Source organism: Bombina bombina, chromosome 5 (assembly GCF_027579735.1).
Source record: "Bombina bombina isolate aBomBom1 chromosome 5, aBomBom1.pri, whole genome shotgun sequence".
Taxonomy (NCBI): domain Eukaryota; kingdom Metazoa; phylum Chordata; class Amphibia; order Anura; family Bombinatoridae; genus Bombina; species Bombina bombina.
The window spans coordinates 299,583,439-299,607,738 of NC_069503.1; the positions used below are offsets into that span (position 1 = coordinate 299,583,439).

Sequence of the window (24,300 nt, forward strand, 5' to 3'; positions counted from 1 at the left end):
CATCATGCTTATGTTGTCGGGTAGAACTCCGCCTCAAAGGATTACAGCTCATTCGACTAGGTCAGTCTCTACTTCCTGGGCATTTAGGAATGAAGCTTCGGTTGATCAGATTTGCAAAGCAGCAACTTGGTCTTCTTTGCATACTTTTACTAAATTCTACCATTTTGATGTGTTTTCTTCTTCTGAAGCAGTTTTTGGTAGAAAAGTACTTCAGGCAGCTGTTTCAGTTTGATTCTTCTGCTTATAATTTCAGTTTTTTTCATTATAAGATTTAAACTTTGTTTTGGGTGTGGATTATTTTTCAGCGGAATTGGCTGTCTTTATTTTATCCCTCCCTCTCTAGTGACTCTTGCGTGGAAGATCAACATCTTGGGTATTTATTATCCCATACGTCACTAGCTCATGGACTCTTGCTAATTACATGAAAGAAAACATAATTTATGTAAGAACTTACCTGATAAATTCATTTCTTTCATGTTAGCAAGAGTCCATGAGGCCCACCCTTTTTTGTAGTGGTTATGATTTTTTTGTATAAAGCACAATTATTCCAATTCCTTATTTTTTTATGCTTTCACACTTTTTTCTTATCACCCCACTTCTTGGCTATTCGTTAAACTGATTTGTGGGTGTGGTGAGGGGTGTATTTATAGGCATTTTGAGGCTTGGGAAACTTTGCCCCTCCTGGTAGGAATGTATATCCCATACGTCACTAGCTCATGGACTCTTGCTAATATGAAAGAAATGAATTTATCAGGTAAGTTCTTACATAAATTATGTTTTTCTTCCTTGGCCTTCGGTCGAATGACTGGGGGGGTGGAGTTAAGGGGGGAGCTATATAGACAGCTCTGCTGTGGTGCTCTCTTTGCTACTTCCTGTCAGGAAGGACAATATCCCACAAGTTAGGATGAATCCGTGGACTCGGTACATCGCAAAAGAAAGAAATTTATCAGGTAAGCATAAATTTTGTTTTTTTTCAGCAAAATTGAAAAAAGTGGCAATTTGTCTAAATGTAGATAAATATAAACTGACATTATAGAATATGAAGTGGGAAATTATTTTATTGATTTAAATGCAAAAGAAATAACAAACCCAGTTACTTATGCACAGGAGGAAACTGTACTTACTGTTTTTGTGTTGTATAGTATTATTGGGTACAGAGCCTTCATATAGAATAGTTTGGGTACATTATCATTTTGACAAATCACAATAATCTTCTTGGTTCCTCGAGTTAGTACAATTATTGTTTTCTGTAGCACATCTGCTCAGCACTGTCGCTGCATAGTTTTTTCTTTCAGTAAGAATTATAAAAATAAAAACCAAAATCATTCAAGTTCATAAAAAATATTAAAGTACACATTAGAAGAGTTTGACATTAAATGAAAATGTCATTACTTTCTGTTATTGAAACATTATGTATCATGCAAAAATACACTGCTGTGCGACTGCTGCGGAACTCCAGGAATACAAAAAAATATGTTTTAGTCCAATTTTGTGATGGTTATAAATTAATTTCTTCTGTCAGTTTCCTTTCTTCAGGGATACCATTTACCTGGAAATATAAAGAATTGAGATTCTTATTTCCTTCCATATTATATTAGATTAAATAATACAAAAAGACAAGCTTGGTTAAGATATTGTGAAATTTGAATATCACCATATTAAAAAAGACATGAACAACACTTGTATTATAATTTAAAATATGGATATCCCTTTGCTAAATAAACCTATGTTTTCCTTTTAGGTTTGTGAAGGTTTGTCCTCATTCACCAAAAATGATTACTGTGGAAGATGTCTGTGTCATCCAATCTACTTGAATACTGCAGTATGGACTGCAAAAATATTTCTTCATAGCTTCAGTAAAAATGTAAACTGATAGAAAGGTCACAATTGAAATGTACAGGGGTGCATTTCTATTTTAGAATCATTTTTGCAATATACTTTCATTTGTGAAAATTATTTTAGTAGAAGTTACTACTGTTACTCGGTGGCATATGCAGATATGCTGTGAGTGCACCAGTATTCAAGTTCAGAGAGCTGATAGTGGTGTGTATTGTGTCTGTGAAGACTTCATTTGTGTCATACAAACCATTGCTGACTCTCTGAGGAGTGCTGTTTGAATACTGGTGTATGGGGCCTCACAGCATATGTGTGTATGCTACTGAAAAACAGTAATCACTTTTATTAGAAACATTTTGCAAATGGAAGTATATTAGAAAAATGCTTTTATTTAAAACTGAAATGCACCCATGCACATTTCAATTTTGACCTTTCTATCCCTTTAAAGGGACATGAAACTCCAAATATTTATTTCATGATTTATATAGAATACCATTTTAAATAGCAATGTGCATGGGAGAGCCAATCACATGAGGCATCAGTGTGCAACCACCAATCAGCAGCTACTGGGTCTACTTAAATGTTTTTCAACAAAGTATATAGAGAGAATAAGATACAAATAAGATAATAGAAGATAATACAAATAAGATAATAGAATAACAAATAAATAAGATAATAGAAGTAAATTGGAAAGTTGTGCTCTTTCTAAATCATGAAATAAATAATTTGGGTTTCATGTCTCTTAAAAGGGCTATTCAAGCCAAAATTGGAATCCACATAGATGTGTTTCAGTTTTGAGTAGAAGCATTCTTGTCATATACATGTATTAGCAAAAATGCTTCTAATAAAAGCTATAGATGTTTCAAATTATATTTAAGTATGCACTGTGCACCAGCATTTTAAACACAGGAGTTGCTCAGCGTACCTTAGGTGCTAGTACCATCTGGTAATGACTCAATTTATTAATTACTGAAATGATACAAGCCACACTGGCACTCTGAGCAGCTGCAGTATATACAATGCTTGTGCACTGAGAATATCTAGCTATGTTTCACATGCAAGTGCAGAGAAATATGTTAACACTAAAACAGTAATAACTTTTACAAGAAGCATTTTTGCCAATACATGTGTATTGCAAATATGTTTCTATTCAAATATGTAATTCATCTATGTGCAGTTAATTTTTGACCGGAATGTCCCTTTAAGCTTTTTTTCATTCAAAAACAATTTTGACATTTAATTACGGTACTTTTACACATACACATACAGATGGTGAGAGTCCACGATCCAATACTCCTGGAAATTACTCTTCTTTACCACTAGGAGGAGGCAAAGACTCCCAAATCCCAAGAGGTCAATAAAACCCCTCCCACCTCACACATTCCTCAATCTTTACTTTGCCTCTGCTGGAGGTGGTTAAAGAATGAAGAAGATGTGCATTTGATTCCTCAGGTGTTTTCAGTCTATATTGAGGGTTGTTGAGAGTACAGTGCTTGTTGGAGAGAAGAAATATGGGGTATGGTTTGTGATTATTTTTACACCTTATGGGAAATTTTTCATAAACCCTCCTATATTGGTCACAGGGACTTGTCTTTTGCCTCTCTTCATGGATCTACAATATACTCCTATTCCATAACCTCTGCTGATATATTTCAGAACTGGTTTGACTGTTTGCTGCTTGTTTGCTAGTGAATGAGTGTCTATTGGTATCACTTATTAACATTTAGACACTCCTATAGCTATGTTATTGGCACTTTTTAAGTATATATATATATATATATATATATATATATATATATATAACAAATCCAGAGGTAAAAGCACTCTCAATCATAGTCCGGGGTGCACAGCAAAATAGTACACAATTCCAAAAAGAGGCAGGCACTCTCCGTTTGAACTTCAAAATGATTTTACTTAGTGACGTTTCGGGGTTTCACCCCCGTCCTCAGACTTACAACAATAGTGAACAAACACAGTGATATACTTATACCCCCCTAACACCAATTATGCCATCAATATATCAATAATATAATAAACCAATAACCAAGCGTTAGCAAATACAGTCACCTATGCTCCATCGTGATCAGGCTCACAGCGGTGCACACCCGGCGCTTCCATTACGTCATCTGTATGGAGACAGCGCTCTCTAGTGAATCACACCCCCGGAAGCCGCCAACCACCTACCTCTGCCAACCACAGCAAAAGAACGTCATCAACAGACGTTGTATGTAGCTGGAGGCTTAATTCCCAGTGATCGTTTAGCCAACTATGTGATCCTATGTAAAAAAGTAAACATTAAAAACATTGTCAATACAACATATTATACATAATTTAAAATATCATTTCTCCATCAAAACTATTTCTACTCATTGTATTATATTAGGATGTCGCATATATACAAATACTCCCAAATATACATCGCTATCTATCATAAGGATTTACACTCAATATTACCCCTGCATTCCGCTATTCTATGCTCCATACTAGAGTTCGCTAAATTGGAAATAAACACATAAGTAAAGTAGTGATGTCACATATTACAACACTATAGGAAGATATTTTGAATAACATTTCTAGAAGACCCTTCCAGAAAGACATTTTCAGAAAAACCTTTTCAGAAAAAACACTGCCAAACTAGCTTTACGTTCAGGCCCTTAGGGGTCAAGGTGTCTAATTCATATGTCCATCTGGACTCCTTCTGTAGTAGCAAATTACCCCTGTCACCACCTCTTCTCAGTGCAGGGACATGATCAATTAGGGTATATCTTAAGTCACAGACATTATGCCCGCTCTCCAAAAAGTGGCGGGCAAATGGTTGATCCGATTCACCCTTCTTAATTGCCCTTCTGATTGAGCTTTTATGATTTGCCATACGTATTCATAGGTTATCATTAGTTTTACCCACGTAAAATAAACTACATGGACAATGCAGCAGGTAGACTACATGGGTGGTAGTACATGTCATCCTGTGTCTGTGTGTGTATCTTTTTCTGCTTCTTGGGTGATGGAAAAATTTTCCGGTTATTAACCCGTTACAGGTGGTGCAGCCACTACATCTATAACATCCTGGCTTGACATCCTCCAACCATGTCCTATTAGTGTAGCAGTGAACCGGTCCGTGAGCTGTAGGATATCTTTCAAAGATTTTCCTCTTCGGTACCCAATCCTAGGTTCACCCATCCCTTTAAAAGGGAGGGTATCCTCTAGACGTAGAATTTTCCAATTCTGTTTTAGAATGGTGTTAAGGCCATTCTTGTCAGCCGCATATGTTGTCACCAGGGTCATCTTATCTTGTTCCACCATCAGTCGCTCAGGGACATTCTCAGAGTATACTTCACTGATGTGTTTTTCCAATAAACCCTTACGATAACCTCTCCTCAAGAAGCGCTCCTTCATCTCATCTGTTTGTCTTGCTGCCCGTCCTTCTTCTGTGTTATTCCTTTTAACCCTTACAAATTGGGATTTTGGTAGCGCCTTCTTCAGTGCCGGGGGATGACAGCTGGTTGCTTCTAGAAGAGAATTTTTATCAGTGGCTTTTCGGAACAAAGTGGTCCCTAGACCATCATCAGTTTTGAAAATCTTTAAGTCAAGGAATTCTATCACCTCCTGGTTCCAGTTCATTTTGAACTTGAGTGTTCTGTGCTCAGTGTTTAGTTCATTAAACCAGCTGAGTAGATCCTGTTCGTCTCCAGACCAGATCACTATGAGATCATCAATAAATCTCTTGAAGTAAAGGATCTCCCTCCTCTTAAAACACTCGGTCCCATGATCTTCAAATTCTGCCATAAATAGGTTTGCATAAGATGGGGCCACATTGGACCCCATCGCTGTTCCCATCAGCTGTTGGTAGTATTGCTGTTCAAATCTGAAATAGTTCTTTTTTAGACAGGTCTCAAGGAGGTCAAGGATGAACTCCACCGGGGGTCCTATATAGTAGGCTGACCATATTGCCGCTTTAAAAAGGGACGCATATGAAAAATACATATGTCAGGGCTGTTTTCAGGGCTGTTTAAAGAAATAGTTTTGTATAAGAACCCTCACATATGTATTTTTCATATGTGTTCCTTCTTAAAGCGGCAATATGGTCAGCCTATATATAGGGACTTCTCAATAGTTGTTTTCTTATGGCCGACAAACCCTCTTCATGGGGGATCACCGTGTACAAGCTAGTGACATCCAGGGTCACTAGCCATTCCCCTCCCTTCAATCTGATCTTCACAAGGGAATCAATAACATCCTTTGAATCCTTGATGTAGGTGCTCATACCATGCATGTATGGTTGCAGCAAACTATCTACATAGATGGCCAGTGGTTGCAATAGTGAGTCAACCGCCGAGACAATCGGCCTCCCCGGCGGTCTCTCCAGGCTCTTATGTACCTTAGGGAGTGTGTAGAAGATTGGGATTTTTGGGTAATCCTTGATTAGGTATCCCAATGTATCCTGTGTGATGATGCCTTCCTCAAAAGCCTCCTTTAGGTAATCGTCAATCTCCTTTTTAAACCTGTCTGTGGGATCCCTAGGTAGCCTAGAATATACAGCTACATCATCCAATTGTACCAGGATTTCATCCCTATAATAGGCATAGTCAAGTAAAACAATAGCACCACCCTTGTCCGCCTTCCTTATTACTATAGTTCTATCCTTGGCTAGTGCTTTAAGAGAGTCTCTTTCTGCTTTAGTAAGATTAAACCTTACCTGTTGTCTTTGATCTTGAACAGATTCTTGCATCTCTTTTTCCAGCACTTTGCAGAAGGTTTGGATACTAGTGTTGTTACTCCTAGGATCAAAGGTGCTCTTCTTTCTAAACTCCACCACCTGTTCAGTACTATTATGGCCAAAATGTTCCTTAAGTTTCAACATCCTCTGGAATCTTTGTAGATCAATATGCAGGTCAAAGTAATCTGTAAAGCCAGTAGGTACAAAGGATAGTCCCCTTTTCAGGAGTCTCAGGTCAGTTTCTGATAATGTTCTTTGGCTTAGGTTAATGACAATGTTATCCTCCTCTAGTACCTCCGGCGTGGTGGTCTTCCTCTTGTTTTGCCCCCTCCTCGGGTGGGGGCGTCCCCTCCGGCGTTTTTTGACCTCGTAGTCACCCCTTCTTGATATTGTGATCCAGTCTGTGGTCCTCCTACAACCACATCCTCAGAGTCAGTCCCTGAGCCTGAACTATCCACTGTGGTGAGGTTAGCTGGTCTTCTGGCCCTAAATCTGGACAACTAAGTTACAGACTCAGCTGACTCAGTACCAGAAGGAACTCACTGCATTCAAAAATAGAAAATTTGAGGCAGTACAGGAAGATTATCGCGAACGTAAGGTATATAAATGGACCCTAAAACCAGAGGAGAGACAGCGTATACGTGAATTTAGGCCCAGGAGATTTAGGGCCAGAAGACCAGCTAACCTCACCACAGTGGATAGTTCAGGCTCAGGGACTGACTCTGAGGATGTGGTTGTAGGAGGACCACAGACTGGATCACAATATCAAGAAGGGGTGACTACGAGGTCAAAAAACACCGGAGGGGACGCCCCCACCCGAGGAGGGGGCAAAACAAGAGGAAGACCACCACGCCGGAGGTACTAGAGGAGGATAACATTGTCATTAACCTAAGCCAAAGAACATTATCAGAAACTGACCTGAGACTCCTGAAAAGGGGACTATCCTTTGTACCTACGGGCTTTACAGATTACTTTGACCTGCATATTGATCTACAAAGATTCCAGAGGATGTTGAAACTTAAGGAACATTTTGGCCATAATAGTACTGAACAGGTGGTGGAGTTTAGAAAGAAGAGCACCTTTGATCCTAGGAGTAACAACACTAGTATCCAAACCTTCTGCAAAGTGCTGGAAAAAGAGATGCAAGAATCTGTTCAAGATCAAAGACAACAGGTAAGGTTTAATCTTACTAAAGCAGAAAGAGACTCTCTTAAAGCACTAGCCAAGGATAGAACTATAGTAATAAGGAAGGCGGACAAGGGTGGTGCTATTGTTTTACTTGACTATGCCTATTATAGGGATGAAATCCTGGTACAATTGGATGATGTAGCTGTATATTCTAGGCTACCTAGGGATCCCACGGACAGGTTTAAAAAGGAGATTGACGATTACCTAAAGGAGGCTTTTGAGGATGGCATCATCACACAGGATACATTGGGATACCTAATCAAGGATTACCCAAAAATCCCAATCTTCTACACACTCCCTAAGGTACATAAGAGCCTGGAGAGACCGCCGGGGAGGCCGATTGTCTCGGCGGTTGACTCACTATTGCAACCACTGGCCATCTATGTAGATAGTTTGCTGCAACCATACGTGCATGGTATGAGGACCTACATCAAAGATTCAAAGGATGTTATTGATTCCCTTGTGAAGATCAGATTGAAGGGAGGTGAATGGCTAGTGACCCTGGATGTCACTAGCTTGTACACGGTGATCCCCCATGAAGAGGGTTTGTTGGCCATAAGAAAACAACTATTGAGAAGTCCCTATATAGGACCCCCGGTGGAGTTCATCCTTGACCTCCTTGAGACCTGTCTAAAAAAGAACTATTTCAGATTTGAACAGCAATACTACCAACAGCTGATGGGAACAGCGATGGGGTCCAATGTGGCCCCATCTTATGCAAACCTATTTATGGCAGAATTTGAAGATCATGGGACCGAGTGTTTTAAGAGGAGGGAGATCCTTTACTTCAAGAGATTTATTGATGATCTCATAGTGATCTGGTCTGGAGACGAACAGGATCTACTCAGCTGGTTTAATGAACTAAACACTGAGCACAGAACACTCAAGTTCAAAATGAACTGGAACCAGGAGGTGATAGAATTCCTTGACTTAAAGATTTTCAAAACTGATGATGGTCTAGGGACCACTTTGTTCCGAAAAGCCACTGATAAAAATTCTCTTCTAGAAGCAACCAGCTGTCATCCCCCGGCACTGAAGAAGGCGCTACCAAAATCCCAATTTGTAAGGGTTAAAAGGAATAACACCGAAGAAGGACGGGCAGCAAGACAAACAGATGAGATGAAGGAGCGCTTCTTGAGGAGAGGTTATCGTAAGGGTTTATTGGAAAAACACATCAGTGAAGTATACTCTGAGAATGTCCCTGAGCGACTGATGGTGGAACAAGATAAGATGACCCTGGTGACAACATATGCGGCTGACAAGAATGGCCTTAACACCATTCTAAAACAGAATTGGAAAATTCTACGTCTAGAGGATACCCTTCCTTTTAAAGGGATGGGTGAACCTAGGATTGGGTACCGAAGAGGAAAATCTTTGAAAGATATCCTACAGCTCACGGACCCGGTTCACTGCTACACTAATAGGACATGGTTGGAGGATGTCAAGCCAGGATGTTATAGATGTAGTGGCTGCACCACCTGTAACGGGTTAATAACCGGAAAATGTTTCCATCACCCAAGAAGCAGAAAAAGATACACACACAGACACAGGATGACATGTACTACCACCCATGTAGTCTACCTGCTGCATTGCCCATGTAGTTTATTTTACGTGGGTAAAACTAATGATAACCTACGAATACGTATGGCAAATCATAAAAGCTCAATCAGAAGGGCAATTAAGAAGGGTGAATCGGATCAACCAGTTGCCCGCCACTTTTTGGAGAGCGGGCATAATGTCTGTGACTTAAGATATACCCTAATTGATCATGTCCCTGCACTGAGAAGAGGTGGTGACAGGGGTAATTTGCTACTACAGAAGGAGTCCAGATGGACATATGAATTAGACACCTTGACCCCTAAGGGCCTGAACGTAAAGCTAGATTGGCAGTGTTTTTTCTGAAAAGGTTTTTCTGAAAATGTCTTTCTGGAAGGGTCTTCTAGAAATGTTATTCAAAATATCTTCCTATAGTGTTGTAATATGTGACATCACTACTTTACTTATGTGTTTATTTCCAATTTAGCGAACTCTAGTATGGAGCATAGAATAGCGGAATGCAGGGGTAATATTGAGTGTAAATCCTTATGATAGATAGCGATGTATAATTGGGAGTATTTGTATATATGCGACATCCTAATATAATACAATGAGTAGAAATAGTTTTGATGGAGAAATGATATTTTAAATTATGTATAATATGTTGTATTGACAATGTTTTTAATGTTTACTTTTTTACATAGGATCACATAGTTGGCTAAACGATCACTGGGAATTAAGCCTCCAGCTACATACAACGTCTGTTGATGACGTTCTTTTGCTGTGGTTGGCAGAGGTAGGTGGTTGGCGGCTTCCGGGGGTGTGATTCACTAGAGAGCACTGTCTCCATACAGATGACGTAATGGAAGCACCGGGTTTGCACCACTGTGAGCCTGATCACGATGGAGCATAGGTGACTGTATTTGCTAACGCTTGGTTATTGGTTTATTATATTATTGATATATTGATGGCATAATTGGTGTTAGGGGGGTATAAGTATATCACTGTGTTTGTTCACTATTGTTGTAAGTCTGAGGACGGGGGTGAAACCCCGAAACGTCACTAAGTAAAATCATTTTGAAGTTCAAACGGAGAGTGCCTGCCTCTTTTTGGAATTATATATATATATATATATATATATATATATATATACATATATATATATATATGGCCCTGGACAGATACTTTTCACTATTTCCTTGCTGTTTTGCGCATGTCAGCTTTTTTGGTGCGCTTTGTTCGTATTAAACTGACACACGTAGTGGTTGTACATGTCAGGTTAACACTTGTTGGGCCAGGGCATGTCCCTTTAGTATTTCAATAGTTAACTTGCACGTCGGTTTAGCGCACATTTGTTCTCGGCTATGCACACGTCGGGTTTTGCCATGCTAAATTCCTCTTTAGCAGTTAGGTTTTTTCACGCAAGTTATTTATTCTGATGAGTGTTATCTGACTTTGGATGTTATGTTGATGTCTCTTGCTTTGTTTTGCAGTTCAGCATTGTATGTGTAAGTTTATTTTAAAAGCTACTTAGGAGGGGTGATTTCCATTCCTCAAGAGCTTTTTTAATGGGTTATCGTGTTTATTGCATTGCTTTACCATATGCTATAATGGAGCAGTCTGAACTTATCCCTAAATCCACCCAAGAAACTACGTCTCCTGAACTTTACCACTATTAGGTGTCCTTATTGTAAAAAAGCTGAAGTGCCTTCTCCAGCTCATTTATGGGGCTTATGTTTAGAATTAATGCTGTGTCTACTTACTGGTCTTTCAACTGGTAGAAAAAAATATTAAATATTAGAACCATATTATTGTACAATAGATTGCTTACTCTTAAATGTGACTTAGCCATATATACATATTATAGTATTTCTTTGTATTCACTTTATATTCAAATGCAAACTGTTATACCTACTTCATATGCCAGAATACAAATATCTGTTATCACGTTTATATCAAATAGAAATATATGATTACCACTTTTATATCTATACCAATACTTATACAAATACTTATAAAAATATTGACCAGTCAAATTCCCTATTTAGGCCCTTGGGTGTCATACTTTCTAGCTCATGCACCCAAAACATTTCTTTTTGTTTAAGTAACTTCTCCCTATTCATCCCATTTCTTTGTGGATTTACATGATCTATTATTTGCCTCTCAATTGGCTGATTTGATGTCCACACTTTAAGAAATGGTTGGACACTGGTGCTTCTAAATTTATACACCTTATATTTGATCGGTGTTGGCATATCCTATCACAGGCCTGGCAAATAATAGATCATGTAAATCCACAAAGAAGTGGGATGAATAGGGAGAAGTTACTTAAACAAAAAAGTATGACACCCAAGGGCCTAAATAGGGAATTTGACTGGTCAATATTTTTAAAAGTATTTGTATAAGTATTGGTATAGATATAAAAGTGGTAATCATATATTTCTATTTGATATAAAAGTGATTACAGATATTTGTATTCTGGCATATGAAGTTGGTATAACATTCCAGTTTAAATTGGAATATAAAGTGAATACAAAGAAATACTATAATATGTATATATGGCTAAGTCACATTTAAGAGTAAGCAATCTATTGCACAATAATATGGTTTTAATATGTTATATTTATTTCTACCAGTAGATGGCAGCAGAGCCACATAGTTTGGTGGTTGGCGCGAAAATAGAGGGTTTTAAAAGAGTGTATCAGTGTACTATGTAACTAGCATGAATAAGAGTCGTTAGACTCGAAATGTCGCTTTTTCTATGTCTGTTTAAATAAAGAATCAGAAGAAAATACAGTGCTGTGGACATTTGGTCTTAGTATATGTGATTGGAGGGGTAGGCAGAGTCCCTGTCTTCACGTGCACTGGATCTCCTAAAAGTTGCTGTTTTATATGTAAACATATTACTGGTCTTTCAAAGCAGTATTTTGATGACTCTGCTAGTGCAAATCTTTTGAGTTTACTCAAGAGTTCCAATTCTTTTATATGTGATGCTGTATTTGATATTATGAAAATTAATTTCAAAAGCATGTATTTGGCAGTCTTTGCCAGGAGACCCGTATGGCTTAAATCCTGGTCTGCTGATATCTGATATATATCTAGATTATTATCTCTTTCCTTTCAGGGAAAAAAAAATATTTGGTTCTGATTTATATTCTATTATATCTACAGGGATTTTCTTCCTCAGGACAGAAAGTCTAGAGGGAAATCTAAAGCTTCTAATCATTTTCGTTCCTTTCCTCAGAATATGGAACAAAAAGTTGACTCCTCTGCTAAAAAGCAGAGCACTTCTGGTTCTGGAAGATATGGAAGCGAATGTTCCAGTTCCGATTTTATTCAAATCTCTTCATTGTTCCAAAGAAGGAAGGTACTTCAAACCAGTTTTAGATCTGAAGGCTCTGAACAGGCTTGTAAGGATTTCATCTTTCAGAATGGAAACCATTCAGACTATTCTTCCTTTTGTTCAGCAAGGTCAGTTTATGTCCACAATAGAATTAAAGGATGCTTACCTTCATATTCCTATTCACAAACATCATTTCCAGTTTCTGAGTTTTGTCTTTCTGTACATGCATTTGCAATATTATGCTCTTCCATTTGGTCTGGCTACGGCTCCAAGAATATTCACAAATATTCTGGGTGCCCTTTTGTTTGGTATTAGGTCTCAGGGTATTGCAGTGTTTCCATACCTAGATGACATCTTAGTTAAAGCTCCATCTTTTCCTTTAGCAGAATCTCACACCAGCCAACTCTTGTTGTTTTTTCAACAGCATGGTTGGAGGATCAATTTTCCAAAGGTTCTTCCTTCCTCAGACAAGATTTTAAATAGATTTGGTAATCGTGAGTCTTTCTCTATCAGAGCAGAGAGGTTAAAATTGGTGTCAGCTTGTTTGAACCTTCAGTCTATCTCATTTCCCTCAGTTGTTCTTTGTATGGAAGTTCTAGGTCTCATGATTGCAGCTTCAGATGCAATTCCATTAGCTCATTTTCAACAGGCCTCTTTAGCTTTGTATGTTGTGACAATGGTGCAGAGAATATACTCAGCTATCTCAAAGGATATTTTTGGTTCCCAGTACAAGTCAGTCTTTAACTTGGTGGTTGGATCATCGGTTTATTATTCAGGGGGCTTCTTTTGCTCATCCTACCCATGTGATCACTACAGATGAAAGTCTTTCAGGCTTGGGAGCTGTTTGAGGGTCTCTGACAGCACAGGGAGTTTGTGATCCTTGGGAGGCGAGGTTACCAATCAATGTTCTTGAGCTGGAGGTGTCTCAGATTTTTTCATGGGCAGAAACAAATTCTTCTCTAGCCTCTGTGATTCATATTACAGGGATTTACAACTGGGAGGAAGAGTTTCTCAGTCGTCAATCTCTACATCCAGGGGAGTGATCTCTTCACCAGGATGTGTTCAATCACATTGTGGATCTTTGGGGTCTCCCAGAGATAAATCTTATGGTTTCTCATTTGAACAACAAACTTCCCATTTAATTTGCGAGGTCCAGGGATCCTCAGGAAGAGTTAGTGGATGCTCTAGTAGTTCCTTGGTCTTTTCAGCCTGCTTATCTGTTTCCACCCCTGGTACTTTTCCCAGGGTAATTTCCAAGATAAGCTTAGAGAAGTCATCTGTAACCCTGATTGCCCCAGCGTGGCCTCACAGGATTTGGTCTGTGGATCTGGTTTCGATGTCCAGCTGCCCTTCTTGGCCTCTGCTTTTGCGGTCAGACCTTCTGCCTCAAGGTCCTTTTTTCACCCAGATTTAAAGTCTCTGAACTTGATGGCATGGAAATTGAATGCTTAGTCCTTAGACATAGGGGTTTCTCTGATTCTGTGATTGAAACATTGATTCTGGCTCTTAAACCTGTAACTAGAAGAATCTATCACAAGGTCTGGAAGGCCTTTATTAGTTGGTGTATAGATCATGTTTTTGTCCCTAGCATTCTATCAGAATTCCTAGGATTTTGCAGTTCTTGCAGGATGGTCTGGATAAGGGCATATCTGCTAGTTCTCTGAAAGGGCAGATTTCTGTTCTTTCAGTTTTGTTCCCCAGAAAGATTGCTTATCTTCCTGATATTCATGGTTTTGTTCAGGCTCTGGTCTGTATTAAACCTGTAATCAAACCAATTTCTCCTCCATGTAATCTTAACTTGGTGTTACGGGTTTTGCAGGCTCCTACTTTTGAACCAGTGCGTAAGATGGATATTAAAATACTTTTTGAGCGGAGCCGGCTGGCAACCAACATGGCCGCAACAGTGTGAAGCTCCGGGTAGCTAAATCTTAGAAATTAGGTCTATGAACATTGAGGGAGCTAATATCTGGCTACAAGGTGATAAATAGATGGCTAACTATCCCTACAAGCTATCAACGCAATCGCCATAGCTATTCGAACACCTGGTGGGACAGAAATGGAGTCGCCATAGCAGATCTGTAACTACGCCACAACTCCTGAGGCTTAGCCGCACCATCGCAGCCTTCCCATTTAAAGAGTCTCAGCACAAGGCATAACAAAAGCTCAAAGGCGAGAGGTTTGAGCCTTTGTGAGACCGGCACCCGACCTTTCTGCAAAGGGTTGTGACTGACAGCAAGTGGAACATCCCCTGATAACTAAAAATATGGCACGTGTGTCGTACTAGACCCTTCAGGCACTTTTTTTGGAGCAGCTCACCCAGGTCACAGAAGCGGTGAATGCAGTTACACGCTCCCGAACGCGTGGGTCCTCAGTGGATGGGGCAGCAGCGGCAGCGCTACAAGAAGACAGGAGAGGGAAACTCCCTACCCAGAGCCCCAGCAAGTGAGTTGTATTTGACCCCAAAAGCCGGGGGTCCACTGGGAGGAGAGCACCTTCATCTACATTGGCCCACAGTGAGTTGTCTGTGAGGGTACAAGCAGGGCAAAACAATAGAGTTGCGGGTCAAGTCCATGCAAGGGTGAGACCGTTCACTCAAAGGCCTGCGGGTGAGCCTGCGGCAGAGAGATGTGCCATGGGCCACGCGCGGAAGCCAGAGGCTCAACGTCAGGTATCCTCGGAACTGCTGATTGAAATAAAAATTGAAGCGACCTACATGAGACAAGAGCTGCTGTTTCTGGAGCTGGTAGAGCAGCATTTTTTATTCTCTCCTTCCTGGGGCCCTAATAATAAGACTGGAATAGGTTGAAGGTATGATCCTTTGTGGGTTCAGGCAGTCTCCTGAGTGGACTCATGGCCTCCCACTGAATATAACTGTAGACTTGAGCCTTGAACTCTTGTTTATGACTGCTCTATTTATTAGATATAACTACGGGTTTTAGACTTAAGCCTTTGTTTGCAATTACACCTCTAAGAATTCTTGAGATAAAGGAATATGATGACCACAGGTCTGAATCACCGCTCTTTAAGTGTATATTACCTGTTACTGAACCTGTACTGCCTCGTAGTTACTGATAGCATAATGGCAATGTCAATATACTTGCAGCTTATGAATGTGGGGGAATACAGATAGTCTTCAGACTGGTGCTGGCTATTTAGCTCATGTAAACATGAATGCTATATCTTGATATCCACAATTCTCTGTCATGTGCCCATCATTCCGATTGTTTTTGTTTATATGTTACCTGCATAATCGCTACAAGTATGCTTCATGTTTATTGCTGTTCACAACCCTTATCCCAATGCTGTCTCACTGTGCCATTATTCGCTATGGGAATTTTCCTTTAGCTCCTATGCTGATACCAATAGCCCCGGTTCATTTATAATGTGTTGCATCTTTAATATGCTAGTGTTAACATGTTCTATGTTCTGGCTCACCATACTAAGCGCCCCAAAAATAGGTGTTTCAAGCGCATACTAATACAGTCTGGGTCACCTCACTTCCCTTGTAGGTGGTATCCCGGGGAACATGATATAGTGCCCCCCCCCCCTGAAGCAGAACCCATTCTAGGGTTCCAACTAGGCGGACTACTTTCGCCTCAATCCTTCTTATTTTATAAATACGTGTTCTCACCGATTTGAATTTTGTTGCTTATTCTTTGGGTATGGAACTACGATTTATATAACATTATTTTCTTATGTGTTTAATGTGCGCTATTCCTCCCTGGATATATGTGTATGTACTTCATGTTTACAGATATTTGAGCAGGGGTCCTGCGTGACCCCAATTGTTATCTTTTTCTTTTAAATCAAATAAAAAACTATTAAAATAAAAAAAAAATACTTTCTTGGAAAGTGTTATTTCTTTTAGCTATTTCTTCTGCTAGAAGAGTTTCTGAGTTTTGAAAGAGATAAGGCTGTTTTACAGACTTTATTTGATTTTTTGCCTAAGGTTGTTTCTTCACAAAACATTAGCAGAAATATTGTTCCCTTTTTGTGTCCTAATCATAAGAATGCTTCAGAGAGATCATTTAATTGTTTGGATGTTGTTAGGGCATTGAAACATTATGTTAATGCTACTAAGGACTAGTTTGTTAAATCTTTTTTCTGGTCCTAGTATGGATCAGAAAGCTTCTGCTGTTTCTTTAGACTCTTGGTTGAAACTTTATATTCACAAGGCTTACGTGGAGGCAGGTCAGCCTCCACCGCAACAGATTACTGCTCATTCTACTAGGCCAGTTGCAACTTCTTGGGCTTTTAAGAATGAGGCTTCAGTTGATCAAATTTGCAAGGCAGCTTCTTGGTCTTCTTTGCATACGTTTACAAAATTCTACCATTTTGATGTTTTTGCTTCTTCTGAGGCAGCCTTTGTAGAAAGGTTCTTCAGGGAGCTGTCTCATTAAGATTTTTTGATTTATATTTTTTTAAATCCCTCCCTTTATGTTATTACTTGTGGACTCCACAGCTTAGGTATTAGTTCCCAGGAGTAATTGATTGTGGACTCTCACCACATGTATGAAATAAAGCACAATGTATGCTTACCTGATGAATTAATTTCTTTCATTGTGGTGGGAGTCCTCGAGACCCCACCCTTATGTTTTTTTGGGGAGTTAGTTTTTCCTTCAGCACATCTTTTTTTCTCTGCTCCTTTTATGGCTCTTATTCCTTTTTCTTACCTCACTTTGCTAGGCTATACATTAGACTAAGGTATGTCTGAGGTAGGAAGGGTTTTATAGAGCTCTTGGGGTTTGGGAGTCTTTGCCTCCTCCTAGTGGTAGAGAAGAGTGATTTCCAGGACTAATGGATTGTGGACATTATAGTGATAAAATGACATGATTTAACAAATTAGAACATTTTATATTATCACTATAATTTTAAATAAAACCATTATTGAAATAAAATATAGAAATAACACGTAAACGTATCACATCCATGATAACTATACTTGCCTCAAATCTTTGAAAGGTCGTCATACGAAATTCTCCTGTGTATCCCGAAAGCAGTAATAAAGAGGGACAAATGCCATGAAAACCCTACACCTATTTCTATTTTTTTTCCAAGCTTTTCCATTTCAATGATATCCCATATTTTTTCATTAATAATATCCACATTAGATCTCTCCTATCACTTTGCAATTTATGAAATGTTAAGTATGTCTTATTATAATATGATCATGCGTATGCTATCATTTTTGTACTGCCCATTTTAAAAAAAATGTTTTAACATACACAGATCATGTTGATGTTTTTTTTGTTTCTTTTATTAGCATTTTAGATTGTGCTTTGACTTTTTACTCTATAATAAGGAATGTTAGAAATCTGCTTGAACTAAATTACCCCAATATAAAGTCTATGGGCAAGATTATTGTTGGCGGGTTAGTGCACATAATACAAGTAAAAAGTAAAAAGGACTTAGTAATGCTAATTCCCCATAGACTTTAATGGAGGGCGCTATTTAGAAAAAACCTAACTCTTATCCTTTGTGCGCTAACCTAACACTGCATTTGCCTGCAGCGCGAAAGCCGAAGGTAGTTATGAGTATTTTACACTCCAATGTTCTTCACAATAGAAGAAAATGTTATTTTTAAATATACATATATATATATATATATATTTTTTTGCTCTGATAGTTTAGAGATCAAATTATTGTAATTAAGTAACTATTAGTGCTTTTAGTAATTACCACCCTTTTCTTTAGGGAGCACTAGGGTTTTTAATCATTACACTTAGTGACACGCATTAGTAATAATACCAGCAATAGTATTATTTGGAAAAAACATTTAGATCATGGCTTATATATTAGACTTGTGTTCTCAATGTACTTTTGTTATTATCTAATTAATTTTTGTACACCAATGTTTGAGATCATTATTGCACAGCACCTATTAGATTTGTATCAGATAACTAACATTTTCATTGGTTATCACAATGTATTTAACTACTCACCAGGTGAGCATATGTAGATCTCTGATAAAGTGCATGTGAGCATGCGCGAAACGCGTCAGTTCCTGCCTACCTTGCACACTGACTCAGTGCCACACTTATACATCTTTGAATAAACCACTTTGGCTCAGAGTTCTTTGGTATCCTTGTCTTCCTTTTCCTGATTGTATATATAAATATATATATATATATATATATATATATATATATTGCGTGTATGTATGTGTATATATATATATATAAATACATATACAGTATATACAGTATATATATATAATTATTTTTTGTAAAATATATATTTATACCTATATATCCATATGAATGTATACAGTTATATATATATATATATATATATATATATATATATATATATATATATATATATATATATATATATATAGCAAGCTTCAACAAAATCAGAGGCAAACCAGGTTTTCTTCAAAACAATTAGTCAAATTTATTGATGTTTCGGGGAACAAAACACCCCTTCTTCAGAACACAAATAACACACACAAACCATGCTTAAATAGAGTGAAACACAAACAGGTACCTCCTTCTTCCTGTCAAAAAAGGTGCCAAACTAACATCATTTCCGGTTTAGGTTAATGTGACCCTGGAAGTTTACAACATCCACTTCCGGGTTTTTACAACAATCTTTACAGTACAACAATTGTGAACAAAAAAGGGGGATCACTTGTGTCTCCAGTGGCCCCATGTATTTAAACAACTCACCATTAATATACCTAGTTCTACATTGTATGTTAAGGCACAATTTACAATGTACCTCGTTCCATATATTTCTTATATGATGCATAGTGTGTGCTATACTTCACTATACGTGTTTGCTTATACTGGAAGTTGCGTCACTTCCGGTTCCGGTTGCACAAGAACTCTACCATTGTGACATCACTTCCGTAATAAATATTTACAATATCACACGTGCAATGTGGTGTCAGTGTTTACATAACAAGTAAGCCTAAACCACAGCGATGTCAGACGACAATTAGAACAGCCAGTAAGAATATACCAACAAACATTACGTGGTCAACCATTTTTACATGTCTGAAAAAACGGACAATACAACAGTAAGTTACTGCTCAGAGGATCAGCAGCAGGGTCACATGTCTTAATCCACGTATATAATGCTTCTTGTAAGGGGGGGTTTAGTGCATGTCTATGTATATACATCATTCTTTGTTACAAATAGTAATCAATATGTCACATTAACACCCATCGTTATAGAAATTGTATTGGCAACGGTGCATGCCTTGTAATACCATTTCACTGTCATGTGTTAGAGTCACCTATAAGGGTCGGGAACTCAATACTGGTCTAAGGGGTACCGCACTGATAGTGCAAATTATTGCTAATCAGCGTCATCGCCCACACCTACCAAAGACAATGGCTGGTGGTGCATCCCTTGTCCAAAGGCGAGAGGAGCACCCCCAGTCAGTCCCCATCCACAAACATCCAGTGCCCCATTCCAATAGTGACACATTACAAGGATATATTATGTTAATGCCCCAAAATCAGGCACAGAGTTCAGTCCCTTAGGGTTTATGGTATCCAGTCTGTACATCCATTCTGCCTCCCTTTTGAGAAGCTGCTTATTTCTGTCTCCACCTCATGGTAGTTTAGGGATATGATCAATGAGAATCACTTTGATTGAAGATACAGGATGTTTCGCCATCAACCAGTGCCGTGCCACCGATTGGTCGGATTCTCCTTTCTTTATGGCCTGCGTTATAGCCATTTGATGGTTGGCCATTCTTTCTCTGATCATCCCCTGGGTCTTCCCAACGTAGTGCAAACCACATGGGCATATCAACATATAGACAACATGGGTAGTTGTGCATGTTATGGAGTGATTGATGGTGTACTTCTGATTACCATGTGGGTGGTTACATTTTTTTGTAGCTATCATTCCATTGCAGGTGGTACAATTTGGGCACCAGAAGCAGCCCTTCCGTGTTACCTTCATATCATCATCTGAGTAACACTTTATGGGATCTGAAATGACCAGAAGGTCCCTAAGATTTGTATTGTGTCTGTAGCCTACTATGGGGTTAGTGTTCTTGGCAATTTTTAGCTTAGGATCCGAGAGTAGGATGTGCCAGTGTTCTTTCATGGATTGTCCAACCTTGGACGTGTTGGGGGCAAAATTAGTGGTAAATATGATGTTTTTCTCAGTGTTTTGCGGTCTTATTTTCTTTCGCAATAGTGTCTATTGTGTGACATCTTTAACTTGTTCCTTCACTGTGTGCAGAACAGTCGGTGAGTATCCCCTCTTCATGAATCTATTTTGCATCTCTTGCACTTGTGACCCCCCTTCTCTCTGCTAGAATTATTCCTTATCGCTCTGATGAATTGTGATTTTATAATGCCTCTAACCAGGGATGAGGGATGGCAGCTATTAGACATAAGTAGGGAGTTCCGGTTTGTGGGTTTGGAATACAAGGTCGTTTCAAGTCCCATCTGACCCTTTACAATAAGTAGGTCCAAGAATTCAATTTGTTTATCACTGTACAACATCTTAAACCTCACGGTTGTGTCAGTATTATTGAAATCATGAAACCACAACTGTAAACTTTCAACACTCCCTCTCCAAATAAGTAGAATGTCGTCAATCTACCTCTTGTAAAACATTACCTGAGGTACATCTTTAGACCATAAAAACTTATTTTCAAAACCTTTCATAAATAGATTGGCATACGATGGGGCCATGTTCAACCCCATCGCCGTGTCTGCTACCTGAAGAAAAAAGGATCTCTCGAATTTAAAATAATTTTTAATAAGCAGAATTCAGCCAATTCAACCACATATTCTATGGGTGGGCCCACATATTTATCAGAAGCCACCAACTGTTCCCTCATAGTGTCTAGGCCTGTCTGATGAGGAATTATGGTGTACAGACTATTCACATCCAACACCACTAACAAATCATTGGCTTCAATCTTTATCTCCTTCAGTAATCTTAACAGTTGTTGTAATAACCCGGAAGTGGATGTTGTAAACTTCCAGGGTCACATTAACCTAAACCGGAAATGATGTCAGTTTGGCACCTTTTTTGACAGGAAGAAGGAGGTACTTGTTTGTGTTTCACTCTATTTAAGCACGGTTTGTGTGTGTTATTTGTGTTCTGAAGAAGGGGAGTTTTGTTCCCCGAAACGTCAATAAATTTGACTAATTGTTTTGAAGAAAACCTGTTTTGCCTCTGATTTTGTTGAAGCTTGCTGTATGTACACATAGGGACTGGGTGGTTGACCCCAGGAGGGCAGATTCACATCTTGGATTGCTATATATATATATATATATATATATATATATATATTTACAGATATATATATATATATAAATATATATATATATATATATTTAAAAATAAATAGTAAAACATTATAAAATATTTAAATTGATTTTAAAATGATTTTTCAAGTTTTAAGGTATTTATCTGGAAAGGTATGCAAAGTGTATATACCTCTGACAAAGCGGTGACGTAACCGCGAAATGCGTAAGGCCACGCCCACCTTATGTCAACGATTGGCAAACAGCTGATCTGAGTGCTCCGAGCGAGCGGTACTTTTGAAATTTGACAACCGCATATCTAGCGGTGGTGACCGGGACACTTGGATCCCTTGGACTTGTAGCAGGATCCTCCGTGTGGCTTACTTTTATTTTAACAGCTGGGACTCATGGGTTCACAGACTCAAAGAGACGTGGGACCTGCAGAAAAGCACTACTGCAAGTGGGGATCTGTTAAAGTACCTTTACATACCTCATATTGTTTGAGGGTAAAATTTGTGAGTAGACACCCTGCGGGGGGGGGGGTCTCTCTTTTTATTGAATGTATGTTTGTGTTTCTTTAAAATTAAATTGATCTGCACTATGTAGGTGCATTTGTGCGCTTTTCTTTTGTCTTTTGCCTATACAGGGAGTGCAGAATTATTAGGCAAGTTGTATTTTTGAGGATTCATTTTATTATTGAACAACAACCATGTTCTCAATGAACGCAAAAAACTCATTAATATCAAAGCTGAATAGTTTTGGAAGTAGTTTTTAGTTTGTTTTTAGTTATAGCTATTTTAGGGAGATATCTGTGTGTGCAGGTGACTATTACTGTGCATAATTATTAGGCAACTTAACAAAAAACAAATATATACCCATTTCAATTATTTATTTTTACCAGTGAAACCAATATAACATCTCAACATTCACAAATATACATTTCTGACATTCAAAAACAAAACAAAAACAAATCAGTGACCAATATAGCCACCTTTCTTTGCAAGGACACTCAAAAGCCTGCCATCCATGGATTCTGTCAGTGTTTTGATCTGTTCACCATCAACATTGCGTGCAGCAGCAACCACAGCCTCCCAGACACTGTTCAGAGAGGTGTACTGTTTTCCCTCCTTGTAAATCTCACATTTGATGATGGACCACAGGTTCTCAATGGGGTTCAGATCAGGTGAACAAGGAGGCCATGTCATTAGATTTTCTTCTTTTATACCCTTTCTTGCCAGCCACGCTGTGGAGTACTTGGACGCGTGTGATGGAGCATTGTCCTGCATGAAAATCATGTTTTTCTTGAAGGATGCAGACTTGTTCCTGTACCACTGCTTGAAGAAGGTGTCTTCCAGAAACTGGCAGTAGGACTGGGAGTTGAGCTTGACTCCATCCTCAACCTGAAAAGGCCCCACAAGCTCATCTTTGATGATACCAGCCCAAACCAGTACTCCACCTCCACCTTGCTGGCGTCTGAGTCGGACTGGAGCTCTCTGCCCTTTACCAATCCAGCCACGGGCCCATCCATCTGGCCCATCAAGACTCACTCTCATTTCATCAGTCCATAAAACCTTAGAAAAATCAGTCTTGAGATATTTCTTGGCCCAGTCTTGACGTTTCAGCTTGTGTGTCTTGTTCAGTGGTGGTCGTCTTTCAGCCTTTCTTACCTTGGCCATGTCTCTGAGTATTGTACACCTTGTGCTTTTGGGCACTCCAGTGATGTTGTAGCTCTGAAATATGGCCAAACTGGTGGCAAGTGGCATCTTGGCAGCTGCACGCTTGACTTTTCTCAGTTCATGGGCAGTTATTTTGCGCCTTGGTTTTTCCACACGCTTCTTGCGACCCTATTGACTATTTTGAATCAAACACTTGATTGTTCGATGATCACGCTTCAGAAGCTTTGCAATTTTAAGAGTGCTGCATCCCTCTGCAAGATATCTCACTATTTTTTACTTTTCTGAGCCTGTTAAGTCCTTCTTTTGACCCATTTTGCCAAAGGAAAGGAAGTTGCCTAATAATTATGCACACCTGATATAGGGTGTTGATGTCATTAGACCACACCCCTTCTCATTACAGAGATGCACATCACCTAATATGCTTAATTGGTAGTAGGCTTTCGAGCCTATACAGCTTGGAGTAAGACAACATGCATAAAGAGGATGATGTGGTCAAAATACTCATTTGCCTAATAATTCTGCACTCCCTGTATATATATATATATATATATATATATATATATATATATATATATATACAGGTATATACATGTGTATATATATTTGTATACACATATATAAACTTTAAATGCACATGTATATACACATATATACACATAAGTATCCACACATACACTTATTTACAAATACACACACACATTATAGCCCTTTCCAGTCAAACACCTTGTCATATACCACATACCTTTAACACAAACAAGTACCTCCTTCTTCTAGGATTCT

The 24,300-nt window shown here is 38.7% G+C and overlaps 1 protein-coding gene across 2 annotated transcripts in view; it reads right to left on the minus strand.

Annotated features, from left to right (window-relative positions):
* Positions 1-1,040: 1,040 nt before the first annotated feature.
* The window catches only part of SGCE (sarcoglycan epsilon), a 193,345-nt gene continuing 170,085 nt past the window's right edge, over positions 1,041-24,300 (minus strand). For both annotated transcript variants that reach the window (XM_053714063.1, XM_053714062.1), the window contains one exon: positions 1,041-1,549. In XM_053714063.1, the coding sequence (XP_053570038.1) occupies positions 1,533-1,549 (17 nt within the window). In that variant the 3' untranslated portion in view covers positions 1,041-1,532. The remainder of the gene's footprint in view (positions 1,550-24,300) is intronic.